Source organism: Orussus abietinus, unplaced genomic scaffold, assembly GCF_000612105.2.
Source record: "Orussus abietinus isolate OABI.00-Male unplaced genomic scaffold, Oabi_2.0 scaffold12, whole genome shotgun sequence".
NCBI classification, from domain to species: domain Eukaryota; kingdom Metazoa; phylum Arthropoda; class Insecta; order Hymenoptera; family Orussidae; genus Orussus; species Orussus abietinus.
In genome coordinates, this window is record NW_019395990.1 from 524,360 (window position 1) to 550,691 (window position 26,332).

General features: G+C 49.8%; 2 protein-coding genes across 6 annotated transcripts in view; one reads left to right on the forward strand and one right to left on the reverse strand.

Moving 5' to 3' along the window:
• Positions 1-6,375: 6,375 nt before the first annotated feature.
• LOC105698784 lies at positions 6,376-21,747 on the reverse strand. 2 transcript variants are annotated; one of them, XM_012423326.2, is made up of 4 exons: positions 21,560-21,747; positions 7,718-19,659; positions 7,216-7,455; positions 6,376-6,460 (listed from the first exon to the last, which is right to left on the reverse strand). In XM_012423326.2, exons 2-4 carry the CDS (start codon positions 19,562-19,564, stop codon positions 6,395-6,397), a joined length of 12,153 nt encoding a protein of 4,050 aa, XP_012278749.1. In that variant the 5' UTR covers positions 19,565-19,659; positions 21,560-21,747; the 3' UTR covers positions 6,376-6,394. The 2 variants fall into 2 exon arrangements, with proteins under 2 accessions (XP_012278749.1, XP_012278750.1); XM_012423327.2 differs by lacking the exon at positions 21,560-21,747 and adding an exon at positions 21,117-21,422.
• A 409-nt stretch (positions 21,748-22,156) lies between these two features.
• LOC105698769 (lysine-specific demethylase 6A) overlaps positions 22,157-26,332 on the forward strand; it is a 31,169-nt gene continuing 26,993 nt past the window's right edge. Inside the window, exons 1-3 of one of the 4 annotated variants that reach the window (XM_012423297.2) lie at positions 22,157-22,401; positions 22,789-23,039; positions 23,152-23,260. In XM_012423297.2, coding sequence (XP_012278720.1) covers positions 22,334-22,401; positions 22,789-23,039; positions 23,152-23,260 — 428 coding nt within the window. In that variant the 5' untranslated portion in view covers positions 22,157-22,333. Of the gene's footprint in view, positions 22,402-22,788; positions 23,040-23,151; positions 23,261-23,909; positions 23,954-24,511; positions 24,554-26,332 lie in introns of those variants that run through there. The other 3 variants (XM_023434038.1, XM_012423298.2, XM_012423300.2) reach the window with 3 other exon arrangements.

Genomic DNA, 26,332 nt, shown 5'->3' on the forward strand with positions numbered 1-26,332 from the left:
TTTTCTTTAGTTGCTGCTAAAATAGTGACTTTACGCGATTTAAGTCTAAGAGGGACAGAGCATGGGGCTCTCTGTCAGTCTATAATGCACGCATTTCCAAAGCAGGCGCTCTTACGAAAAGGAACGCAAGTGGGATTTCGATTTAGGTACATGAGAGACGTATCTAAACTTTAAGAAGTCTTTAATGACAGCAACACGCGCTGTACCGCCAACACATACATATAATACTGTCTACGTGATTCAAACACGACCGAGTGATGACACACCATTTTATTTGTTTCTACTTCACGGCCCCGAAAATAGGTCCACGTTGCATCGGATTGTTTGGGCGCGTTTCACAAACGCCACCGAAACGTCTTACTTAACTTTACGTAAGTAGACTTAGATACCCAAAATGCCTTATGTTAAACACATCGCTCAACCCCTGTAAGTTACAGAATAAATGACCGACTCCTGGGGCAACCCTCTGACGTTTTCAACGTCCTCGGAAAATCGGAATTGCTTTCCACCCCTGATTAAAAATCCCCACGGCTTACAAACGATTCTTTCGGTTTTACTTTACAACAGCTGTCGAGCCAACGTTGCGATCGATCACACATTCCGACAGGTTTGTCTCTCCGAGGTTTAATTTCTCTAATTTCTCAACGTCGATATATAATATCTATATATCTATATAGTATATATGTAGAAATAATATTAAAGACTCAACGCTTGTATCGACATCCTTACAGGTATTCCCATATTGAACCGCGGTATTTACAGAGTGAACAACAGCTATAAGCACGTGTATGTATATCTGCATAATGACAAATTATTCAGCCTGTGTCTTGCATATGGACAAGGAAACTTAACGCTCTGAGAAATTAATGTCAGTTACGAAGTCATAGTGGCTCCCAAATTTCATCGAGCACGTAAGATCCTTTTCAGGGGACTTATAAGTTATTTGCCAGCCATTTAAGAGTAAAGTTCCCCCTATGGGGACGTAGTTTTTGAAGTCCAGAAAGTACTAGCAAAAAAAAGCATCATGTGAACTGTTTTTCAGTTGAACGCAGTCATTCGATAACCAGTGTATGATTAAATTCCACTCTCCGATTGAATCTGTGAAAATGCAAGTACTCTGTGCTCTAATGTACGTGTACACGTTTGGCAAAGCACGACTTCATGGACTCCAAAAAGTGCCAACACTCTCGTCTACGGTCGAAGTAGGAAAAATTGAGAAATGCAACTTATCTCACCGCTGGTGGTTACCTAGATTTTGGTTTACGCTTTCCGCGCGTTAATTGCATTCTCCCCATTTTACAATTTATCCAACGCTCCGCTGGCGAGCAGAACATTTACCTTAATCGCCACCTCGGTGTATATATTATTCTCCTTAAATATTTAACGACTCTATAACATGAAAAATACCATTTCACCTTCGACATGTAAACTCGCGATTTACAAATTAATCGATTCCTCTTAACGTTAATCGGTACAGCTTGAGGCCGGATTCCACGCGAACGCGATTACCCGCGTTATAAATACATTAAGGTGGCCTAATTATCGTTATTGTATACATTTTTATATCTTTGGGCCTCACACCGTACCAATCAGCGATGTACTCGTACTTGTAAACGTTCCTTATGTATAACGCATTGTCTCTACACCCCTACTATCTACGTACTTATGTGATAATCCTCTAATCAATTCGATATTTATACCTCGATCTAAATTCCCCCTTCGACTAAAATAATAGGACCGCATTAAAAATACACGCCTCTCTTAAATGCGACCAAAACTTCAAGGCAAACGGGTCGTGAAGAGCGCTCTTAAACCGACTGGATACCCTTAACCCTAACAATTATTGTTTCTTTAAGTGCGAACACTATTTACTTTGTACACCAGAACCGCCAGATTCGCCGCAATTCTATTTTCATTTTCTCAAACTCGGGGAAATAATCGCGCCAACTACATGGAATTATTAATAATAACCGAACAAGGGTGGGAAGAAGTACGAAAAATGGCCGTCGAGAGGACGATTTCATTACATTATGTATAGCTATTGATTTTTAATATGCAAGTCTTCAAAGGAACTACTACCGTCTTTTTAGTATATCCCTGTACTTATCGTCCCTGTCGGGATCGTTAGTGTTAGTATGTAGTATCACTTAGAGTAGAATTATAATTTTTTCCAATTTTACAATTTGGTCGTCTCAGCCTCTTCGGGGCTTCCTAGCGCGTCTCAATCCCGACGTGTTTAGGGACCTGGGGAATCTGACTTTTCTGCAGTACTCTTAACAATAGACTAGAATTATCTAAGTGGCGGCGTGTCTTGGGAAGTTCACACATCCGAGTGATAAAAGGCATCCTGATACCAGTAAGGTGTCAGGTCTTACACGTGATCCTTACTTATATTATTATAGTCAGCACTTCAAAGCCACTCCGAGATTGATCGATGTCGCGAAATCTTTATCTTTTTAATCGCAACTCGCATGTAAGACACCTAATATCATGAGATTCTATCTTTTATACATATATATTAATCAGGGCCCGTTGAAGCTTGAACTTCCTAAGACAATAATCGGTGATTGTGGAAGAACACAAGGGCTACAGGGAATCTAAATTCTTCGGGTTATCTCGCGAATAAGATCCAGACATTCGCCCGTACAAGATTTGTAGCACAGTTGGTTAAAAACGTCGGAAAGAAAATCGTAATCCACTTGTGTACATTGACCATCGAGTGTCGTCTTAAAGCCACCTTTGGTACACTCTAAAACAATGTTTCTTTTTTCCTTTTCCATCCTATCTTGAAGCGTCTTGCATATTTCTTTCTCCTTATGTTAACGTTGGCTACACGAGGTTTACAGAATTTTTCTTGTTTCTTTTTTTCCCCCGAAAATATAGAAATTCGTAGGAATCCAGAGACTCCGTGTAATCTTAGCGACTGATAGTGCTCTATGACTTAAGGAATAGTAATCGTAAAAAATCTCACTGACGCTCTTTAGAGGCACTTCCGGCTTGGAATTTCGCAAGAAACGTTTGATCTCGAAACCGCGGTATTCAATTTTTAATAGATTGTATGCATGATTTCGTGTATATTTAATACGTTACCGTCAGACCGACGAGTCCCGATTGCATTGGTCTTTGGTATAAGAAAAAAGTGATATCGGAAAGTTTCAGCAATATCTCGACGAATGTTGTACTTATCAATTGTTGTCAAAGGCTTTCGTACGTACTGTCGATGAGACAAGGATATAAATATTAAGAGAGCTCGAAATACCTCCGTTCTTTAAAAAAGGAAATATGTATGTACACATATATTAAGGAATAATTCCAATATTCTAAATCGCCCGTCACAGTTTTCGAGCCCTCTCAACTTACGTTCTCAATCCGACATAATAAGTTATCAGAATGATCATGCTGAAACGCTTCCTTATTTATAAAAGGACGACAACAGCTGGAACAATTACGACCGAGTTCGCAAACCCTGTGTGTTTATATAGCGTTATCGTATCACACTTCGGCATCGGTAATTAGACGATTAGGCAATTATATTGCGCAATAACCGGCTAAATCGAGTACATCGAAGCGTACAACAAAACATGCCTAAGTATTACATCTTGGTACCGCTACAATGTACTCAACAAGTACACTGAGTATATTATCGAATCCGTGATGTCCATATTTGTGACGTACAAAATTATATAACAGAAATAAATTAGTACTCGATATTGCAACAATATCTTTGGAATTACAATACAAGCTTATGTATACCGCACACGGGAAAATCCATTGAACATCCTTAACAAAAACAGTGGACATACAAACGAAGAAATATATCTCTCATCGAGGACTTCATTCAAGTGATGTACTCGCGTTAGCTGGTCGTTGCGTCAAGTCATCGAATTGATATAACAGTTAACATTGATTAAACTGACCGAAGGACTAGTGTCTTCAGGAACCATTTAACATCGACCTCAAATCAAAATACAGGCGAGCGTTATTCCCTCCCTACGTCAACCTGCCAAGCGACTGTGCAACATCGTCAATGTGTAAAAAAAAAAAAATTAACGCAACGCTCCTTTGCAGTAACCAATACCAATTCGAACAACAACGAACAACAATCCGGACCCTGCCAATGTATTTGCACTCAGAGCTGACGGAGTCGCCAAGTCCTTGACGGTGGCACTAATTAGGAAAACGGGATGCCACGTGATTAACTTTTCAGGGTAACAGAAATTCCGGCTATTTGGTATCAACAACTTATGGTGAACGCACAATCGACACTTCCGCTGTACCAGGGAGCCTTTAAAGGCAATCGAAAGTGCAAGGAGTTCGCTTTAAAGTAAAGAAAATCGCCTATAAGGATCCAGCGAAGGTGTCGAGAGTCCTCGAAGGACCTAAGCATACAACATGTAACAACGGTACGAGAAAACGGATATGTCGTACGATAAACCTATCGACAAGAGAATATGTACGAGATCCCTAGGTGCTTCCGAATAATCCCCAGTGCACTCGGCTGTTGCAGCTTTGGGCAATTCCGGATCGCAAGGTCACTTTGTATCGGGATAAATCTAGCCAAACAACAACGATCGCCTTAACGATTACAGGTGGAGCGCGCCAATCGTACAGCATTTCTGAACAAGGTAAATAACGCGAAGAAGAAAAAAAAAAAATTAATAAAATTAATAACGCGTCGAGAGATTCACGAGCATTGCGCCATTTCTGTATTACTTTCCACTGATCTTGAATTTCAGATCGGTCTACGGGCACAGCCAAGAGTTCCAGCAGTGAGACATTCTTCGTGATAAGGTCCCCGAAAATAAACTCGCCGATGAAGTGCACATTAAATGCATTTCCGGTATAGCAAATGATCCCAGAAAATCCTTTCTCGCCTCGGCTCGAACGTCCTACGGCTAAGTGGTCATCGACCTGGCACTCTCAGAGGTGAACGAAATTAATGACGCTAATCCATTATTGTGCTTAAAATATATAGTCTTCTTTTCTATTTTTTATTTCCCCAGTGAAGTGCTCGAGTCTCTAAATGGACCGTCCTAGTTGCGGTACTAAGGAATGCGATTAGAATCCCGAGATTGTGCGTTACAACGGCGAACAAGGACTCGCTTGTGGCCTGTTATCTTCCTCGACGGTGTTAAGGAAGCTCGCACTCGAGGCGAATTTAAGTTCCATCGGGGTAAAAGCTTTCTGGTAAAAACTCGCGGCCAGGTAAGGCCCCGGAACATTGCCGAGGTACTTAATCACATTAGCGAGAACTCACGCGAGCTCGTAAATGCGCTATCAGTTAGGCACTTTCGCTGTGCCCGATAGGCCAATGCTTGGCCTCCGATAGGGAAATAATCGAATGGCATTCCTAAACACCTGTACAGCCGCCTTATTCCACGTTACTTCCGAGTCATCGAATGACAGCCATCGGGACCATTGACACGTGCTCGTCGCCCGCGCGGCGTGTTTCTAATTAATTTAAACATTAAAAGGATCATTAAGACCACTTTCAGGGAAACTCGCTGAATGATTACATCCCAGGATTCCATTCGGCAGCGATGCAAACGACTTCCGTTCGAGTCCGTCCTACTTCCGGCCTCTTAATTCCAGGAAAAAAAAAAAACACGCCAGCGGACAAGAGGCGTCGAGAGGTTAATATTTTTCCGCCCTATCGCGCAAGTGATAACCGACAGGCGACGTCCCCGATACACAGGGGCCTAAAGATAGCGTCGACATTAATTGCGTATTTTGCATAATCGATGGCAGGTTGTAACAAGAGAAATTGCGACGCGGCATCTCAGACGGAAGAAAAACAAGGAGTCTCGTCAAGGCTGCGCCGAAAGGCTGTACGATTCGTCGCACCGATATGTAAATATATATGTACTTATATATGTATATGTATCTTCACCTAGGAAAAGGTTCGTACACCTGTACGTACCTCAATGTACTTCCCAGTCGCGTAACGTCAATGTATATATCTACCTCAAAATCGGAATAATAAATATAAATGTCTATGTATATATTATGTGTCTAGATATATATGTGTATATATAAACGTCTATGTCGTGTGTAATATGCACGCGTGTTTATGTAGAAAATATGATATATATTCATATATATATATATATGTCCCTCGATGACTCAAATTCTCCGCGATTCACTTTTTCGCCCGTATGTGTATATATATATGTATATATTTATATGTTCTCAATCGTGTAAATAACCTTAGGGTGTACCTTCTCGCTAACATCTTTGGCTAGAAAACTAATTGCACGTTTTATATTGTTTATATTAATCGCATCGCTTGAGCCTCGCTTCGGATCTTGGTCGGATGAAATTCGTCGCCGGCTCTCTTACCTCGAGGGGAATTCTTTTTACCTTTGATCTAGGTGATTTCTTCGTTTCACGGTGGTCACTTCTTCTTCTCGCTTCGCTTTTTCATGTTGTTACACGCCTCATGCAGTCCCGTTGCCACGTCCTGTGAAACGGCACAACGCACGGTGTAATAATGGCGCGTCATGTGGAACGCGAAACCCTGTCGGGTTGTCAGGAATTTGCGTTCGATATAGAAGGATTTGTACGAAAAATAATATTCTAGCCAATTGAGCATTAAGGCCCGATGATTTGAAAATTCGGGCGACACTTCTGGGAGGAGGGATTCTAGGTAATTAATGTGGGGATCTTTGCGAAGGTAATGTTCGAGTCTAGGCAACGCGATGAGTCTTTCAAAGGACGCCGACCGAATCGATCGGGCAAGCTCGATGGGAACTCGGACAACGATCTCATTTAAATGTCCAATTTACGAGCCTACTTTAGTAAGCGATTCAACGGCCCCGGTCGTTTACGCGATAAGGAGTTCATCCCGGTGTCACCGGCGGGGAATTAAAATTCAAAGGAACGACCCGCGAGTTCAGTCGCCACGGAACAGCCCCCGAGGAATTAATTCATGAGCCAAATTTGTCCATGCATTAATTCACCCGGGCGAGGTAATTAACTTCCCGGAAATCTCGAGGCTTGACTTAGATTACGAGTACCGGGAACTCGTAAGATAATCACCGAGAACGACTGATTTTCGCGAATAACCCGCGAGGATTGTTGCATTCAAAATGGCGGCCGGGAAGATGGCCCTCTGCGAGGGCATTCTAAAATTTCTAAACTCCTTCTATTAATAGTTAATCTTGAATTTTCTTTATTCCAGTATGATAAAGATACTCTTCTGGGGAAGAGGCTTACCTGAAGAGCGACCTGAAGAGGCGTCGGTTCACCTGGGAGACAGTCGACCCGAGCCGTATTAACCGGCAACAGTCGAGGACAAGGTTTCCCGGTGAAGAGCATAAAGAGTGCATGGACGGTTCTTCGTTGGGTCAGCTCGGTGTGCCTGTGCTGATAACCATTCAGATGTCGACGATGCCTTGCCACGGAGGGGAACCACCTCTCGCACAAAGTGCAGTACCGCCTGTGCCTGATGGTCGCCTAAAATCATAAAATAAATTAGTGAACGAGTTACTAAGATATTAAGTATGCCGAATAATTTCTCTTTTTTTTTTTGTAACACTTTATAAGGTGGAACAATCACTCTCTTATCAAACGCTATCAATCAAGAAGGCATCTCTCCATGCAAAGCCGCAACTTTACGGCGGGAAGCTCAAAGAAAAGGCGAGAAATTCCGGTTGATTATCGCCGATGATTATAGGTAAAAAGTCAACCTGGAAGCCCTTATCAACTCACGGCTTACCTTTTCGTGATAAGCCAGCTCCGTGACGACGTCGGCCAGCGTTATCTCGGGCTCCTGGTCGATCTTGGTCTCGGCCGCGAAAACCTCTTCCTTCGATACGTCCTCTTCAAGGCTCTTGGGCACTTCCGTGCCCTCCTGATTAGTGATAACAGGCGGCGACCGGGAGTCGTCGCGGTCCGAGGTCGTCTCGAAATTTAAAGTGACTTCTGGTTCTAAAACTGGCATCTTGTCATCCGTCGGCGACTTGGTGCCCTGGTTTGGTGCTTGGAGCACCTTGACCGCCTCCACCAGAGGACCTTGAAGAGCAGACTTCTTCGGGATCTTGTAAGATTTAATTTCTCCATCCACTTCGTCACCCTGATCCAAAGCGGACCGTTTCGCCACCTTCGCTTTCTCTGGAGTATGTTCTGAAGAGAGGGTCTCTTCGTCCTTCTTTTCAGGGTGGACGGCAACGGCTTCGAGTTCCCCATCTCCAGCAATAACGTTTGCCGGTCGGTCGACTGGATTCCTTTTCAGGTGCTTAATCCTCTTCAGCGAAATGGTACCACTTCCCGCGTGGTCCCCCTTCAGGGTCGTGGACTCCCGCTGGTTGGTCTCCGCAAGGGTTGGTAGCGACCTCGAGGGAGTCGCATTTCCTTCCGAAGAATGTTTTCTCGAAGAGTCGGTCTCTGTACCTTCTCTTCCATTTTCTCTTGGACCACCCTGAAGACCTCGTTCCCGACGAGGGCTCGTCAAGGTCCTCTTCCTAGGAGCGAGTTGACTAGGATCGAAACCCGATCCCTGTTTCTTCTCAGCCGCCGTCCTGGGCCTGGGCTTCCCTCTCTCCTTGATCTCCGCCCTCACCTTGGATAGACACTTCTTAAGAGTCTCCTTCGCTGCCAGGACCTCTTCGACAAGGGAATCGGAACAGCAGAACTTCTTACCACCAAGGCCACTTAGAGTGTCGAAGCTCTCGAAGCTCCTCGAAGACCTGGTGTCCTCGGAGAAATAATTCCCTTCACAGTTGGGATATGGAGAACGCTCCTGGACCCCTGAAGAGCTCGTTAGGGTTCCTCCGGGCGCTTCTTCCCTCAAATCGCCAGGTTTGCGATCCTCTTCGGAATCCAGCGAGTCCACCGAGTCCACGGAATCGACGTACTCTCCGGCTCGAATTCTCGGTTCAGCTGTAAAAGGTATCGGGATGTCCAAAGGATCCGAGATACTTTCCTCACCAATTTCCAGCTCGAACCCGAATTGCGTAGGAATGGAGTCTGAAGAGTACAAAACCTCGCCCTCGGTTTTGCGACTGGGCTTCTCTTCAGGTTCTCGGCCAAAATCCGGCGAGGCAGGGAGAATTTCGATGGTAGTCTGACTCTCGTCCGAAGAATCGATCTTGATGACGGAGGTACCATCGTTGTCCTCGAACTCGAAGAAGGCTACATTGGTCCCAGGAGCCAAGTTTCTAGTTCGGTCCTTTGCCAGGGGTTCCTCTTCGGCATCGTTTAGCTGGACATCGAGCTTCTCATGGTCCTTATCTTCATTTGAATACAACGAAGTTGCACTATCAGGAGTGTCCTTTGTACCGAGATCCCCCTCTGGGAACCCCCGCTCGCTCTTCAGGATCCTCTTCTGAGGAACCTCCGGTTCCTCCGAGAGTGGAGCGGTTCTGCACTCTTCTTCAGAAATTGTACTTCCCACAGAAGGATCCACCTTCTTCAAAGAGAGCTCCTCTTCGGCTGGTTCGCTCTTCAAGGACGAATTTACGGCAGATCCTGAACCGATGATGTTGCTCACTTCAGCCGATCTTCGCCTCTTCGTCTTTCGTCGCTTATCCGACGATCTTCCTACCTTGGAGTCGTCCCCTTCGCGTTTACTTCGCTTTTCCTCTTCAGCTTCGACGTCCTTAGGGTTCATGTTCTCGTCGAGGCCATTTCCGAGGCTCCTGAATTTTTCCTTCGAAGATTTCTCCTTTGAATCCCGTGGTATTACTTCAAGTTCGTCCCTGACCCTGCCAATGGCAGTGATAACGGTAGAGTCTATCGAGTTCGCGTCATCAGTTATCGCTGAGCTTGAAGAGACCACCGAGGAATTTTGTCGCTCGACTCCGCTATCGGACATCCTCCTCTCCACGCTCTTCAGGTTTGTCAGGTCCGAAGCCGACCTAGACCTGAGGAGTCCACCTCGAGGTCCAGATTCCGAGCTGATCCTAGAATCGCACCGATTCCTTCCGTGGTCCTTTTCAAGGTCTTCCAATGAACTCGACCTCGGACTCTGAAGATCCTTCGCCATGAGGTCCAACTCCCAGGATCGCTCCAGCCGCACCTCCGGCTGCCAGTTGGCGCTCTTCAGGATCTTCCTGCGACGTCCTTTGCTCAGCTCGCACTTGAACTCCGCAGTCGAGGAAGCCCTCTTGATAATGACCTTGGGTATCTTCCCTGAAATCTGCAAAATGCGATCCTCACCAGCGTCCCTCACTTCGGGGATGTCGCTCTCGGTCGAAACCGACCCTTGCTTCGGGTTCTCCTTCAAGGTCTTTTTCGGCTTCTTGGAGAGGACCTCGAATCCACTGCTCCTGCTCCTCTTCTTCGATTCCAGAGGCCCATCCGAGTCGCTGGAGTCCTGTTTCCTGATCTTCAGCACTGGAACCTTCTCTCTTCTATCCTGGTCCCTTTCCAAGTGCTTTTCATTTTTTATACCTTCTTCGGCATCATCCATCGCCTCCTCGAAGGATGTCTTCTCGTCTTCCCTTTTCCCCTCCGATCTCCTTTTCCTGGAGACCTGCTCGCAGGTCAGGTCCTTCGAGGTCGAGGTCAATGGATGGTCGGCTTCTGCCGAGGCTGGATTTTTTATCTTCTTGATCTTCAGCTTCGGGGCGAGTTTTCTCCTCCCTCCTTCTTCGCTGGTACCGTCGATCTTCAGGTTCTGGATCACCACCTTCGGCAGCGCGTCCTCGAGCTTGATCTTGATTTTTGGGAGCTTCCCACCGTTCGCCAGGATATCCTTGGATAGTGTTCCGGAGCCTGTGTCGACCATTCCGTCTTTTAGCTTGATCGACACTCGGATGCTCTTCTGGGTCTGAGTGGAGCTCTTAGAGGTGCGCTTCGAGGTCTCTGGGATTCTTTCCAAAATCGGTGTCCCGGGGCGCGATTTGATGTTTTTTATTATCATCTTCGGGATCTTGGGAGGAAGAGACGTGCCGGACTCCTTCTCCGTCTTCTTCGTCTCCTTCGCATCGAAATTCCGGTCTTCTTTCCTCGAGGAAAAAGTCTCCTCGTTGTTTCTGCGCCTCCGGACAGTCGACTCTTTCATCGGACTTTCCATCTCGCTCTCCATCGACTCGGGATCCTTATTAAGATTCTCGGAAACGTCTACGATATTAATACTACGATTTTCCATTACGTCTTCATGGTGTTTCACAGGAGAGGAGACTTTACACTTGGCGACAGAGTCCCTTTCCGAGGACCCTGAAGACCCTGGTTCCTTCGACCTCTTCGACTCCGACAAGTCATTAGAATTCCGTTTATCAGAAATTATTTTCCCGCGGTGTTCCCTCTCCCTTTTCTTGGACATTTTCGTACTGGACACTTCAGGGTTCCTTTTAACAATTTTCTCCTGACTAGAGTGAATTAAAGCCTCACTGGAGGGTGCCTCTTCAGGGTAGGGGATTTCGAGAATTCTTGATTCTTTTTCCAACTCTTCAACAATTTTATTCGCCCTCTTCGAGGCATCGGGAATTTTCTTTCTTTTCGCCAGATTTTTCGTATCCCTTTTTAAATCGTCCAGCGAATTTTCTATGAGATTATTCTTCCCTTCTTTTAGGTCCTCTTCAAGGCTCCCACTCTCTGCCGTCGCAACAGTTATATCTTCCGTGTCGATATTTTTTTTCGACTCAGTTTCCGTTTCGGGCGATTTTTTTAATCTAACTCTTTGGTCTGCCTCATCTTTCGAGGTGGTTTCTTCACTGTTCACCGTGCAAATAAATTCTGTATTAATTTCAACAGTCTTTTCAACATCCAAAATAGAACTTTCGTCTTCGATAGAAGCGTTAACGTCCATTTCCTGTTTACTACCAACTGCAATCGATTCGCACATCGAAAATGCTTCGTTATCAATTTTTACCTCAACCTCCTCTATTTGGTCCACGACAGCTTGCCGATCTTCAGGGTCGATGGGCTTACCTTGATCCCGTATACTCGCAATCGATACTTCGGCTGATATAGATACATTTTTTTTATCATCCTCGAGATCACTTTCTATCACCTTCGACCCGACTTCGACCTTCTCTTCATGTCTGGCGATCCTTAATGGTGATTCACAGGTCGAATGGAATTCCTCGTCATCACCTCTTATCACCTTTTTACAGATTTGGCCAACGACATGCTTCCCAGGTTCGAAAATAATTCCCTTATCAACACCGACGTCCGGACTCTCGATTAAATCATCGGTGCTGATTCTCTTCCGGGAAGAGGGCCCGAAAGCTTCTCTTCTCTTATCATCAAGGTCGCTAAATTTAGGAGACACTTCAAATTCTTCGACTCTCTTAAACTCTTTCATTTTTGGATTTTCCATCTCCATCGAAATTAAAGGAACAGTCGATGACCCTCTCATCCTTGAACCCGAAGACTCCCCGGGGTCTTCAGGAAGTCCCCTGGAAGAACCACCTCTTCGCCCGGTCTCCACATCCAAAGAAAACCCCTGAAGAGCAGGCCTCACTCCTCCTGGTCTTATCGACCCTCCACCCAGGTGAGATTTGCAAGGTACGGTTGGCTGCAGCCTGTCCAACAACAAATCGTCCAAAAACCCGGTAATGGAACTCTTACTGCTAATTCCAGGCAGAGCATCACCTCTATCTGCCTCTTCATCCGTGTCTTCATCATCAGAGATTTCATCTCGCTTAGAAACTTTGCACCGTCTTTCTTCTATCGACTCCCTTTTCCTCTTCATCCTGGAGATGTCTCTCCTTTCCGAGTGACTATCGCAGGCCTGCCTCCTGTTCCAGAAGTCCCGTCGGTGTCGACCGTACCTACCCTCCTCAAGGTCCTCTTCAGGATCCTCCTCGAAGGGGGAGCTCTTCCGGCGGAACCTCGACTCACGTAGACTGGAATACCCGAAGAAATCTCGCGAATAAGTATCTGGGTAACAGACCTGCCTCGAGTTGGAATTCTTTCCTCGTTCTTGCGCCTCCATGATAAGAGCCCGATAAGTGAACCGCGGATTTGGGCTATAGGTGATTTTCCCGTCTTTGGTCGTGAACACCGGAACGCTGTTCAGGTCGACGTTGTTCAGGTTGGCCAAGGTCGGACTCACGTAGCCATCAGGATTCTTGTACTTCTCGCACTCTTCGTACCTGCTGCTGATCTTCGATGACCACCGATCGCTCGATAGGGTGTTCTGCTGATAGCTGTTATCATCCTCCTCCACGTCGTCGGCCTCTCTGGACTCGATGTCGAACTTGTCGAAATTAAAGCTGGAGGCTTCGACATCGCCATCGAAATCCGGGGACGTCGAGCTCTTCATCAAGGTCTCGATCTCCCTCGACGTCGCGGGATCGATCTCTTCGGCATCTTCTTCGGCCCCCCTCGAAGTTCCTAAACGGTCGTTCAGTCCGAAGGAGTCCTCGAAACTACCTGAGACATTTTCTGGAACTTCGTTCATTTTCGCTCTCCCCGATCCCCTCTCTTCAGGAACTAATGGACTCTTATCAGCTTTACCGATTAAGAGGTACGATGCACCGATTTCAAGGTCGACCGAGTCTCGAGTAAAGGGGTCCTTGTCGAAATCGATCGCCTCTTCGGTGTTCTCGGTGCTGAAGTTTCCGGCGACCTTGGGAGCGTTTCCCAAAAATCGAGACTCTTCGGCAAGTGGAAAGTCCTCTTCAAGATCTGCATGTTCTGCTTCAGGGTACCCATCTGGCTTGGGACTACTCCATGCACCGTTATCGTCCTTATCACGACCCTCGACTGCCGAGCTCGTCTTCGGAACGGTCGGTGACGATTCTTTGGTACCTTCTTCAAGGTCTGGACACGCATCGACATCACTACCAGAAGAGTTCCCCCGAGGTTCCTCCACTCTCCTGGTGCTATCACAGAATTCGTTTCTCGCTTTGGAATGGGACTCTTCGGAAAGTACGGACCGCTTTTCAGGATGTATATTCCTTCCTTCCTCCTTCTTCAAGGATTGAAAATTTCCTCGACCCTCGACCTCGACATTCGACGTTGACTCAGGGTCCTCGTCGACGCAAAGGTCTTCGTCGAGTTTGGAATGCATTTTTTGAGGAAGGTCTTCAAGGTCCTCTTCAGGTATCGGCGAGGCGTTTGCGGTTCTTTTTTGGTCACCAGAAAATTCCCTAGCCGTGGTCTCACGAGTAACGTCCTCGTCCCTATTGTGTGCATTGTCTGCGAAGCGATGTCGAATATCGTTTGCATTACTTAACGCGGAATTATCGTCCTCATTACGACGGCTTGGAGATTCGTTAGGCGGTTCGATATGCAAATCCGGCGAGATCGAACGTCCTATGGTCAACCCCTGATCGGGGTTATCGATAGTTAAGGGCTTAGTCTTATCGGCGGTTAAAAGATTAGTCTTATCGTTACTACAAGGATCACTTGTTAATTCGGAATGTATCTTGTCTTCTAGGTTCGATAAGGCAACTTCGTCGAGACTCTCCGCGGCCTCTGGCGAGACGTTTAAATTCCTTGCTTCTTCAACAACTTCTTCGGCTACGTATTTACGCACGCAAGGCGAAGTCAGTTCCCCAGCAACTGGATAAGCAGTACTCTTATCAGCGTTGCTGTCTTTGTTTTCGGAAACCTCCCCAGTTTCAGTTGCTGGACCCCGATAACTCATGACAGAGGATTCTTCAGCATTTTCATCAGCATCGGAGTGACTCCGACCGATGGATATAATTTCTACGCACTGTTCGGTCAAATCAGGATGGATAGGCTCTTGATTATGGAGTTCTATCGATGATCCGGTAATGACATCAGGATCTTGAAGAGACCCTTCTTCGTGATGTTTTGCAGTACCTGACAGCCCGAATCCAGGAGCGGTTTCTTTTTCAGGTTCCTGGTACTTCTTCAGGTATTCGTCCACCTCGGAATGAACGTTATCAATGGCGGAGGCGACTAATCCCTCTATCGCGTGGTCTACTTCCAAGGCTTGTTGCCTATGCAAATTTTCTGAATCGTAATCGCATTCCACCGTCAACAGCATATTCATGGAGTCTTTCGCCTCTCCAGCGCCCTGGTCAGCGTTCCCGGCCTCAAGGACTCCTTTCTCCATAAATTCCTCCATATTCCTCAAATCCAGACTATCCACCTGGATCTGAAAATTGTTCTCGAAGGCGCCCCGCGAGCCCGACGCATAATCATCGCATAATTTCGACTCTTCAGGGACTTCTTCAGGAGCCTCATCTTTGATCATGGCGATGGACTCGTTCCGCAATTCCTGGGAGTTACTCTGGCAGTTAGCAAGATCCGACACGGCTAAAGTCTCAGCGGGATCCTTCTGGACCCTCTCAACTGCGTAATTCTCACCAACACCGGCACTTTTCGAGGTATTCTTAGGTACAGGACCGGAAGTGACGTCCGCAGACGGCAAACTCGTTTTATCGGTCGCACTTTGGTGCGAGTTGGGCCTCTTCTTGATCTTCCTGAACTCCTTCAGTAGCTTTATCCTCTCCTTCCTGGAGTCGCCTCTCTCCGTTTGCCCGGGCGATAATTTGTCAACACGGAGCACCGACCCCGGCTCAAGCCGAGCGTTTTTTCCTTCAGGGTCCTTGGACTCACATTTTATCTGTCCAAGGAACTCACTTGACGTACCGTCACATATCTTACCAGGATCGAATTCGTTTTCGCGACTCGAGCCATCCTTTCGGTTCCTGCGACCGTCGTCGTAGTCTACCAGGGTGGGAAGATCATCGGAAGGGTTTTTAAGGTGGAACCGTTCCACCGATTCCTTAGCCAGGTCTTCGGCATGGTCCTTTTTCTCTTCTCCTTGGTTCCTAGCCATCGTCGACTGGTTCTCATCGGTGGAAGGCTTGAACGTGTCGAAGGACTGATGATCATCCGTGGACCCTTCCTCCAGGTCCATGTCCTGCTGATCGTACTCGTCGTCGTAGACCCCGGAGATGCCGTCCTTTTCGATGCACCTCACCTCCCCCCAGATGTCCTCGACCTTGTCCAGCTTCTCCTCGTCGGATTCCAGGATGCTGAGGTCGGTGATGGGCATGGTGTCCTTGATGACGGCGGTCAGGCAGTTCCCCTCCATGGGCTGGACCGGCATCTTCGGCTCTTCCGTTTCCTCGCCCGGTATCAGTGGTATCATGTTGGGGTCGCCCGGGAAACCCAACTGACCAAGGACGGTGCGAGAGTACTCCTTTTCCTGGCACAAGGATTTCTTGTCTTCCAGCGAGCAAAAGGAAGGGTCCACCTCCGAGCCGCTGCCCTCGCCGTCCATTACGAACTTCTTCTTCATCTCCGGCTCCAGAAGACCGTCGACCTTGTCGCCCTCTCGATCCCCACGCAGATCACCTCCAGGAGTGAGGGGAAGGTTGATCTCCGACGAACACTCTTCGGCAACCCCACTTTTGTCCAGAAACGACCCGAGATCTTTTTCAGGATGATCGTCCAACACCTCGTCGATGGACCCTGAAGAGCCCTCGGCACCTCCTGGTCCTCCAATGGTCCCTATCTTGCTGGGACCCATTTCACGGGGCTCTTCAGACTCCTGGACCCCCAAGTTGTACTTCTTGCTCGACGAGGCCCAATCCTGAGAATCCATCGCACCGTTGAAGTTTTCCTCAACTAATAAGATATCCTCACCTGCCCCAAGCAACGAAACCGGGCCCAAAGTCTCTTTCGACCCGTGGGTAGACTCGCAGAGCCGAAGAGACTCTTCCGGATCGTTGGCGACTTCGATGTTGTCTTCTCCAACCTTTCGGTTCTCCAAACCTCCGTCGTACTCGGCGTTCTTGAAGTAAAAGTCCTCGGAACCGTTGTACCGTTTCCTCCCGGTTTCGCTCTCCGGGGCGTCCAACTTCATGGGAGAATGTGGAAATCCGATCACCTGGTCGCTCCCGATGATCTCGATGGGGTTCGACGGGATCGTCAGGTCCACCTCTCGCTGGGGACTCTCCTCGCTGTCGGAATGCACCGGGGTGTTCAATGTCGTGGACAAGGGGGTGCACTCCGAAGTCGCTAAATCGGGCAGACTGAGGTCGTCGTTATTGTGGGACTCTTCGCTGGCGAAACTGCCCTGCTTCAGGAACTTCGCCTCGGAGGAGCCCGTGCGGCTCTTCAGGGTCGTCGGCGTCTCTCCAGGTCTTCCCTCGTGGTGTTTCGCATCTCTCATCCGCTCTAAAGTCTCCTCGAAGCTGCAGCTCAGACCGGAGCCGGAATACACCTGTTGCTTGGTCTCCGCGACGGAATTTAAATTTTCGTCGGACGTCTTCAGGGTCTCCACCTCCCTGCAGGCGATCGACGAAGACTCGAGAGTAGAACACGAGATTTTCTCCTGACCTTGCAGCTGGAGGTAAGGCACTGCGTCGAGGCTCTTCAGGGTACCTTCGTACGACTCGTTCACCACCTGTAGAGAAGTGAACGAGTCCTTCTTCGACTCCGTGGAGCCGATCCCGATGAAGGTGTCCTGGAACCCTGAGCCTGCCTCCGAATTCCCTCCTCCATCGTTGGACGTCGAGGTCTCCTCAGGTGCGTCTTCGGCGCGGTGTAAGCTCCCAGACTCTTCCACGCTCTTCGGGGTCTCATTTTCGTTTACCAGGAGCTCCAGAGGACCTGGATGCGAATCAGCTTTCGGAGAACCATCTTCCCCAACTTCCACGATGATCTTCTCGTCCTTGTGTTCCGCGAGGCCGATCTCCCCGTAGCTGTCCTTATCGAAGGACTTCAAGACCTCGGCGTTGCTCAGGTCGACATTCGGCCCAAAGTCGACGACGTCGACGGTGGACTTGCTGAAATTGGCGACGGTGATGGTAACCGGTTCACTGGGAACGGTTTCCAGGATCTCCTCGTCCTCGGACTCGCCCCAGTTAGCGAGGAACTGCCTTACATCCAGGTCCGGCTTGTTGGCGAAGTTCTTCGAGGTCTTCCTCTGCACCGAGTCGTCCTCGTCCTCCTTGTCCAGCGGGTCTAGACCCATTCTTCCCGACGTCCCATCGCTGACCTCTTCCTGACCGAAGTCTCTCCTCACGGGGAAGCGATCTTCGTCCTGGGAAGAGGACTCTTGAAACGACGAAGAAGACGACGAAGAGAGGTCCACCTTGTGAGGGTGGTCGATATTTCGTTCCTCGGCCTGGACGTTCCTGGACTCCAGTGCAGTTTCCCTGCCCGTCAATAACCTATCCTGTTCCTGGTGTCCAACGTTCCCCATAACCGGGTCAGCTCTCTGGGCACTGGCAAAGCCATCCGCGACGCAGCTGGAATTGATCAATACCCCATTCTGATTGAACTGGAGATTAATCGATTGTACCTCACCGCCAATCGGGGAAGCCATGGGTTGCTGCGCCTCCTGCAGGTTCCCGTTCTGCCGATCGACGGTCTGCTGAAGGGTGATGAGCTCTCGGTACCTCATCAAGTACTCCTGGTACTTGGGGTGCGTCTGGTACCCGGGGATCCTCGACATCTCCTTCAGATGATTCTCCAGGGTGAACTTCTGAACGGCGATCTTCCTCTGGTACATCTGATAGTTCGCGTACACCTCCTGAAGAGGAGCCGCAGCCTCCATCGCTCCGTACCCCAGGTTGAAGTCGCCCTCCCGGCAATCCCTGACGAACTTCCTGGGGACCTCTCTGACGTGTTGTTGGGTGAAATAAGGGTTCTCCCCGGGCCCGGCGACGCTTCCACTCGCCCCCGGAGGAACGATCCCCCTCTGGCTGTTCTGGTACTGCATCTGCCCCGAGTACTTCTGCTGCACGACGATACTCTGGTCTTGGTAGTTCAGGAGTCCCGGGTTCTGCGAGTCCATGCCACCCCCGGATGGGTAGTTCTTCATGGCGTAGGGATACTTCTGGTACTCGGCAAAGTTGTACCCCTGGATAGGATAATTCGGGAGTACCCTGGACGAGGAAGGGTAATTACTCGGGATGGGTTCCTTCTGGTACTTATACCCGGGGAAGCTCCTGCGGGGGTCCACGGCCAAGGGTACCGGCCCCAGTACGTCTTTCCCCTCGAACCCCTCCTTGCCGAAGTTGAACTCTCCCCCGGGATACCGTCGGTTCTCCACGACCTGGCCATACCCTGAGCCGTGCATGTTCTCCCGATAAGGCCCGTTCGGCTGAAAAACTCCGAATTTCTCCCAGTGGCGATACCCGGCGTTGGGGTCGGGCACGCAGCAGGGTCCCTTGCATGGCCCGTACGGGACTTGTCTGCCGGGCCCTATCGTGGGGTTCCTGGGGGGCCCTGGAGGGGGGTTCCCGACCAAGTGGTTGACGTTGATGTTGGGCAGATGCGTCCTCGACACCGGACCCGATAAGGCTTGGTTGCCGACCCTGGGGACCTCGTTCGACTCCACGGACCCGTTTCTGCTCGGGCCTCCGATGGTCCCCTCGGAGGCGCCGTTCTTCCCCGAAATCTCCGTCTCGTAGAGCTTCACGCATCCTGGCATCTGGACGGCACTCGGTATGGGGAAGTGCACCAGGCCGTTCGCTCCTGCGAGGGTTCCCGGTGAATGCGGGTTCCTCGACCCGTAAGCCTCCCCACGTGGCTTGGCGAGACCCTCGAACTCGGGCCTGAGCTCGCCGAGGCTCGACACGTACAGGTGGTTCCCGTTGACATTCTGCGTACCGACCAGCGACTCGCTCCTCTGGGGCACGTTATACTGCTGCCAGTCCGGCAGGCCTCCCCCGTAATTCATTGTACATCACCTTCCTCTCCCCCTGGCGGTCACTCGGAACGCTCAGCGTTCTACCTTGACTGCGCCATCGGTGCTCTTAAAATCGCTACTCGAACCTAGGGCAGAAATTCAGGACATCGGACATCGCACGGGGAACCGTCGCGTCTTCATCGGGGCACCTTATGCAAGTGCCAAGAATTTTCGAGACTCCCAATTATGGCAATTTATGGCCACCCATGACCATTCGTGGCCACATTTTAGGCGTCGATTTTTCGAACCTCGCCCCCTGAGATTACGGAAGATCGTAATCCTTCGTCCGTTCGATAAACGGGGTCTAATCGGGCATGGAGTCTAGGGGCGTGAACGGGGCTCTTCCTGTCGCCCCTGGACTATGGGGACTGCGGGATAACGTTGGTGATTTACGAGGGAAACCTTAAACGCCTCTATTTCGATTTTCTGCCTCCTCATCGCCGTAATTCTTCGGACCCTGCATGTCGTACTTGTCACGAGGTCACGGTGAAATTAGTAATACTCCATTAACTAAAAAAAAAATGCCCATAAATATTTTAACTTCAATTTTCGTATTACCGGACTAATTCCTCGTGTCGTTCAGTTTGTGTTTATCGTAATGGGCGCGATAGGAAACGTTATGTGGTAATTGGCGCGTTTGAGGTATCTTTTTGAAAAAATACTTTCGTGAAATTGTTATCCCGCGGAACGTTTATAATGCGACGATCGCCGTGTGTCGTCGTAAATTCGAGGCTTTGCGTGTTTTCACGTCGATCCAATAGTCCGATGGATTGACAAACCGGCGAACAGGAACATTGTCATCGATCCACGCTGTCGCGGGGAAGACCAATCGTTAGAGACTTCCGTTTTGGTCGATATGTCGCAACAAGGTCGCCTCGTCGCGCCGATCGTATCTCCGACGAAATCGTGACTTCGTTCGACGTTACATGGCAATATGAAAACGTGTCGTTGCATCGAGCTGCTCGCAAACGTGTCGCCATATAATATCAGAAAGACTAAAAACTGCGTACAGAAAATTCCGGGTATTTGCCTTTAAAAAAATTGATTCGATATCCACTCTTTGGAGGTGCCCACCGATCATTTCATTAACAATCGGATCAATAAAGGCAGTTATCGAAACACTTGTTTACCTCGGTACGACTCCAGCTGATTAGAATTCATTCAACTTGAACAGTCTACAGGCAGGAAAAAAGTCAACATCTTCGTAGCTTTGCTTGAAATTCTTACATCGACCGATCACAGGAAGAGCGAATACTTACGACTCTCCCAGTTTAACGAACATTCCTCGACGGATATTAAAAATCTACATTGCCTTGTATACACACGATACCGTAATCAAATAAATATCTTCGACACCCGTGGCATTAACGTGCCTGTAAAATATTTAAAAATGATGTGGAGGGCAAGAAAAATGCTCGTCACCTGAATTCTTATAATTGTGGGTGAGCGAGCTAACCTACAGAGGCAGATTCGAATTCAATGAAATGACATAAAACCAGGCGATATAAATATTACTTAAAAGAAAGTTAAAATAAATATTTACCACTCAAGGGAATCACGTAGTGAGGTCTCTACTCCAATGTTTACAGAATATCTGGCCATGAATTTATAATCTGATTGAAAGTTCCCTGAAAATCAGCCGTCGTCGTTCCGGTGGGTTTCCGTGTTTTAAGCAGGTTTCAGGTCGTGCCGATTGGTGTTATCGTCCGTTCGGTCGTTTTTTCACGACGTTGGGACGTTTCGCTAGCTCGGTGCAGGTGAATACGTGGAACGCACCTTGCCTGTCAAACGGACCTTGTCAACGCGAGCAGGGTGACACGAGTTCGCATATTTATGGAGTGACCGTCTTCCCTGTCGTTCTATGGGTCGACGACATAAATGCCGAAACGAGTCCTCGACACCGAGCGGCGCGTCGAGGCGATTTCACGACAGGGATTAAGAATAATTGCTTAGGGTACGAGAAAAAAAAAACAGGCTGGACCTTACCTGTAGACCGAGATAACCATCGCGACAACATGGATGCCATGTTGTTCGACGACAAGGTGAGAAAATTGAGCGCCCTCTCGTGAGAACCGCACCACCCCGCGTGCATGCGACTCCGAAAAGTACGTGTCACCCATGAACCACTTTAACGCAGATAGGAGGAGCGCCAGCGACTGAGAGCGCAAAAAAGCAGGGCTTCACCTCCATCGCTTTTGGCGAAAACGACGAAACTGAGAAGATTCGAGACTCGAGAGCATCGGAGACGGCACTTGCGCGCCGGTGCTGCCGCGCGCGGACCAATCGGAACTACGCGTTCCGCCGCCATCTTGCCTTTCATAGAGGGACGCCATGAGGGAGACGCGCTAGATTAGCAAGATGGCGGACGTAATGTGGACTTTGTTCGAACACTACGCCGAAGGTTGCTCGGTATTAACGAATATTGCGTAGTGATTATATCGTGGATTAAGGTCACCGGTGTAAACGCGGTCACCTCAGGATTTATGACTTCATGGCGATGCGATAAGCCGCGATCAGCCGCGATGCGCGATCGAAGGTGATTCGTTCGATGAGGTGTATTTCGAAGTTCGTTGCCGCGAAAATCGTTCCGTTCTCGGCAGTGCGCTTTAGGGCGGGCGTTCTCCGTCCTTCCGGAGGCGGCGAGAAGCGACCTCGGGCTCCCGAGAGCAGGTTTTACGATGCCGTAGTGCCCGGGAACTCGGGGCATCCTTGGTTCTTCCCGAGAGGTTGAGACCGCCGACAGATCGAATCGGATCGAATATGGCTCAAGGGGCGAGCGACATCGACTTGACTCCCCAGGAATTGCAAATCCTTTCCGAATTGGACAGGTAATTCCAGGACGACTCTCGCCGCGGTCTCGTTGACCGATAATCTGTCAAACGAGGAGTCGATGGCGCCCTAACCTAACCTACCGAGGCGACACAATTTTTTACCTGTTACACACGCCTTTTATGAAACTACTCCAAATTCCAGTTATGTAGCGCGGAAGAGAAATTTCTGACATATAACTTGTTCCTCGCGATGAATACGACCGACCGCGTTATCGCGATAATGGATCTAGTCAATATTTTCTGAAGATTCTCTGGTGAAACCGGATGACATTTGTAGTCTTGTTTCGACGAGACCAGGTTACAGAGGTGTAACGTTATTTACAGTTAAGGTTTTACGAAGGCTATATTAACTGTATATTTAACGTCCCATGCATTTGATTCCAGCCGGCAGTTTGGATTTCTAAAATTGAACTCGCCAGAGCAGTCGAAAAAGAAGGCCGTCGTCTTACGTGCAATAGAATACCTAGAGAAAATGTTGGTTCAGGCGCAGTCCGAGAAAACGAGAAACAAAGCCGACAGTACCGAAGCGAACTCAGAGGGCGAAGACGCCAGAGAAGACGAAGGAATCAATATCGATCCGAAGACCTACTGCAAGTTGGGTCACTTTCACTTGCTCCTCGAAGATTACGGCAAAGGTATGAACGTCGGTCGAAATCATTCCAAACGGTAACTCAAATTCTTTTAACTAACGTCCGTCAATTTTTCTTTACAAAACACGCATAAGGTGTACATTTTCATCTTTTGCAGCGATGTCGGCGTACCGTAAGTTCTACGCCCTTAAGGGGGACTACTGGAAAGACGCGAGCTTCTTGTACGGCCAAGGCCTGGTTTACTTTCACTTCAATGCGTTTCAGTGGTAAGTCGAGACCGATATTTATTCCTCAACCCCATTAATCGACATATTAACGGAAGCTCGATTCAAGGGGAAATCGAAGTGGACGCAAACGGTACACATTTCATAAATGAGAAAAATACAAAAACCATGAAAACACATCCAGCCGCTGCGTAACCGTCGTGCAACATAATTTACGCGATCCTACCGTCGCGCTTTCTCGAAATCTCATTATCGAGCCCTTCGAACCTCGAACCGCGCACATCCTCCACGACTCGCCGCGACTCGGTCGATAATCTCCTGAAAAACCTCGGGGGTTACCGAAAGAGGCCGTCGGTCGATTCGAATTTCCCACCGGTAATGGCGGAACCGTCGTCCCATTGGCCGCTAGGCGGTAACGCTCGTAGCCAACACACCTGGCCGAGCGGTGCACGGTGTAGGAGGGATCGGTGCACGGGTGCAGCTCTATTCGCGCGACCACGCGCTAACTCGGCCGTCGGCGGCTCGAAACGAGGGCGCTGCGCACGCGCGGTGTTCCTCTATCTCTACGGGCCTCCCCCTCCCTATGCCCGGCGTTCGTTTCCCCCGGTTCGCCCCTTTTCCACCCCTCCCCATCCCTCGGGGCTCTCCCGCATCCTGACTCGCGTCCGTCGCGTCAGTCGCGCGAGAGCCCTCTGCGTGCGTCGGAGCTTCGTCGCGTCCCCCTGCCATTAGAGAGTAAGCGCCACATACACCGTAGTCCTACACGTATCAATTAAGCTGGTTTTAACGGAGTTCTCTCGGGACCGAGACCGTCGCCCCTTGCGAGAGGAGCGGGAATCACTGCCGCGTCGCGATCCCGGGTGGTGTGCGCGCGCGACACGTCCGAGTGCCGAATCGAGAGAAGAATAGAGTGCGCGAGAGGCGAGGTCGCGCGCGCGTCCGAGAAGTGCGCTCGGCTGCCGTCGGAAGGAGCGCGCGCGCTCAGCGGCGGCAAGAACGAGAGAGAGAGAGAGAAAGAGAGAGAGAGTAAGAGCGAGAGAGAGGAGAAGGCAGCATCGCGGACGCGGCGCTGGCGGTCCGATGCACTCGGGTCCAGGGAGCGTCCTGCCGGAAGCGATAACGGAGCGAGCGGCCCCGGTCGGTTCCTCCTTCGGACGGAGGGGCTCCGCACGGCCCTCGGCCGCTCGAGCCACGGTTGGTCGCCGGCCGGCCAACTAGCGGCCCGCTTTCCGTTGGCTCCGGCCACTGGCGTCGCCGCTGTCTCGGATGCGCCTACGTGACGAGCGAGCCCTGCCCGCGCCCCTCGGCTCCCGGGGGACCCTGGCGATTTAAATGGTGGGTGCCCACGACGGTATAACCGAGGAGACGCGACGCGAGCCTCTCGCGTTAATTGCCATTTCGTAATTGCCCCACGGCAAAACGGTCGCGACGGAGGCTCGCCCGGCCGAGGCGCCCCTTTCCCCTGTCGCCCCCCCCACGCCCGCTTCCGCGTCTTTTGCCTGCCCCTCCCCTTACCTCCCCGCCCCGCGCTTCCTTCCTTCCGCTCTTCCGGCGACGGCCTACGTGACCGGGTGAAGGCGCGCCTAACCTGCGCCGCCCCTCCCTCCTAACCGTCCCCTTCCCCGCGCCGCCCGATTAGGCCCCGTCGATATACCCCGGACGCGCGCGCGCCAATGGCGCCCGGGCTCGCCGCTACGCGGATGCGAGCGGACGAGACCGACGCGATACCGTAAACGGGGCACGTGACCCGAGGGGACTCGCGAGCGCGACGCGGCCCCGGTGCCTCTCGAGATTGGCGCGGCCCTGCGATAACGCGTGTATGTATATACATATATATATATATATATGTATATATATATATATATATACACACACACGTCTTACCGTGATAACCGACGAGCACACCTGGGGACGCGCCTGTAACAAGTGCCCCAGCCTCGGGAAGAGCGGATGGAGGATGGGAGTGGCGGATATTTATTTAACGGGGGGTTGGGAAGGTTAGGTGAATTTATTTATTTATTTTTTTGCGTTTGTTAGGCATGGAAAGGGAATGGATTTTTCGACACGAGGATTTTGTAGGACTGGCGGAGTACGGTGATTATTGTCTCCCCTGTCTGGTAGTCATTGTTTGGGTACCGGATTGAGGCGTATTGTTTTTTTTTTTTTCTTTCCAGTTTCAAGGAAGAAACTCGTATTTCGAGTATTTGTATTTTTTTATACGGGGATATCGAGTCGCGAGGCGATGCATTCGGGCGACGTTGGAAAGCCGGAAGTCGGGTCGGCTGGGACTTTTAAACTTGTCGTGGGCGGGGAGAGATGGGGAGGGGAGGGCGTCGAGTCGTCCGCGGTTTCCGATCTCCCGAGTCCCGCTCCAGGAGTCGGGTTTTTCTTCAAATGACGTCACGAGTCGGGTTTTTCTTTAAGTGACGTCACGAGTCGGGTTTTTCATCGAGCGACGTCACGAGGCACGCGACGTCACCGTTCGAGCGGACGGAAGACGCCACCGGGACCGCGCGCCTTCCTATTGGCCGAGCTAGCGGCATCTACGTCACGTGTCGTCACATCTGCGAATGATTCAGAGAAAGAGAGAGAGAGATAGGAAGTGGCGACGGCGTGACAACGAGATCGCCTCAGTTCACGGGACACGCTCGTCCCGACGACAGACGTAGCGTGGGATGTCCGTCTATTTCTTGACGATGGCTCGAGTCTTAAATCCGCTTTTCGGAACTTTGTCCTTATTTTCAACCGCTTTGTATCTTGAAAAAAAAAAAAAGCGACCCGGGGTCATTGACGATTTTTCTGGAATTTCGTCTAACTTCGAATGACTTCAACCTGGCCATGTTAAAGACCGCCCGCGAGGTCAATGATGACTTTTCAGAAATTTAAGCTAACCTCTAATACGTCATCTCGCGCGGACAGGCGATTCACTACTGGCCGGGGTGGCCAAGGTCGGGAGTTTGGCGGGCTTCCTGTACGCCGCGAAGTGCACGGTCTCTTTTCCGGGAACGCGTTCCGATGGGAGCCGCTTTTCTTTTCCGAGGCCCTCGAAATTCGCCTTTGATTTCCTACCTGGGACCGCGGACAAAAAAAAAGAAGGGGGTCGAGGGGTCGGGA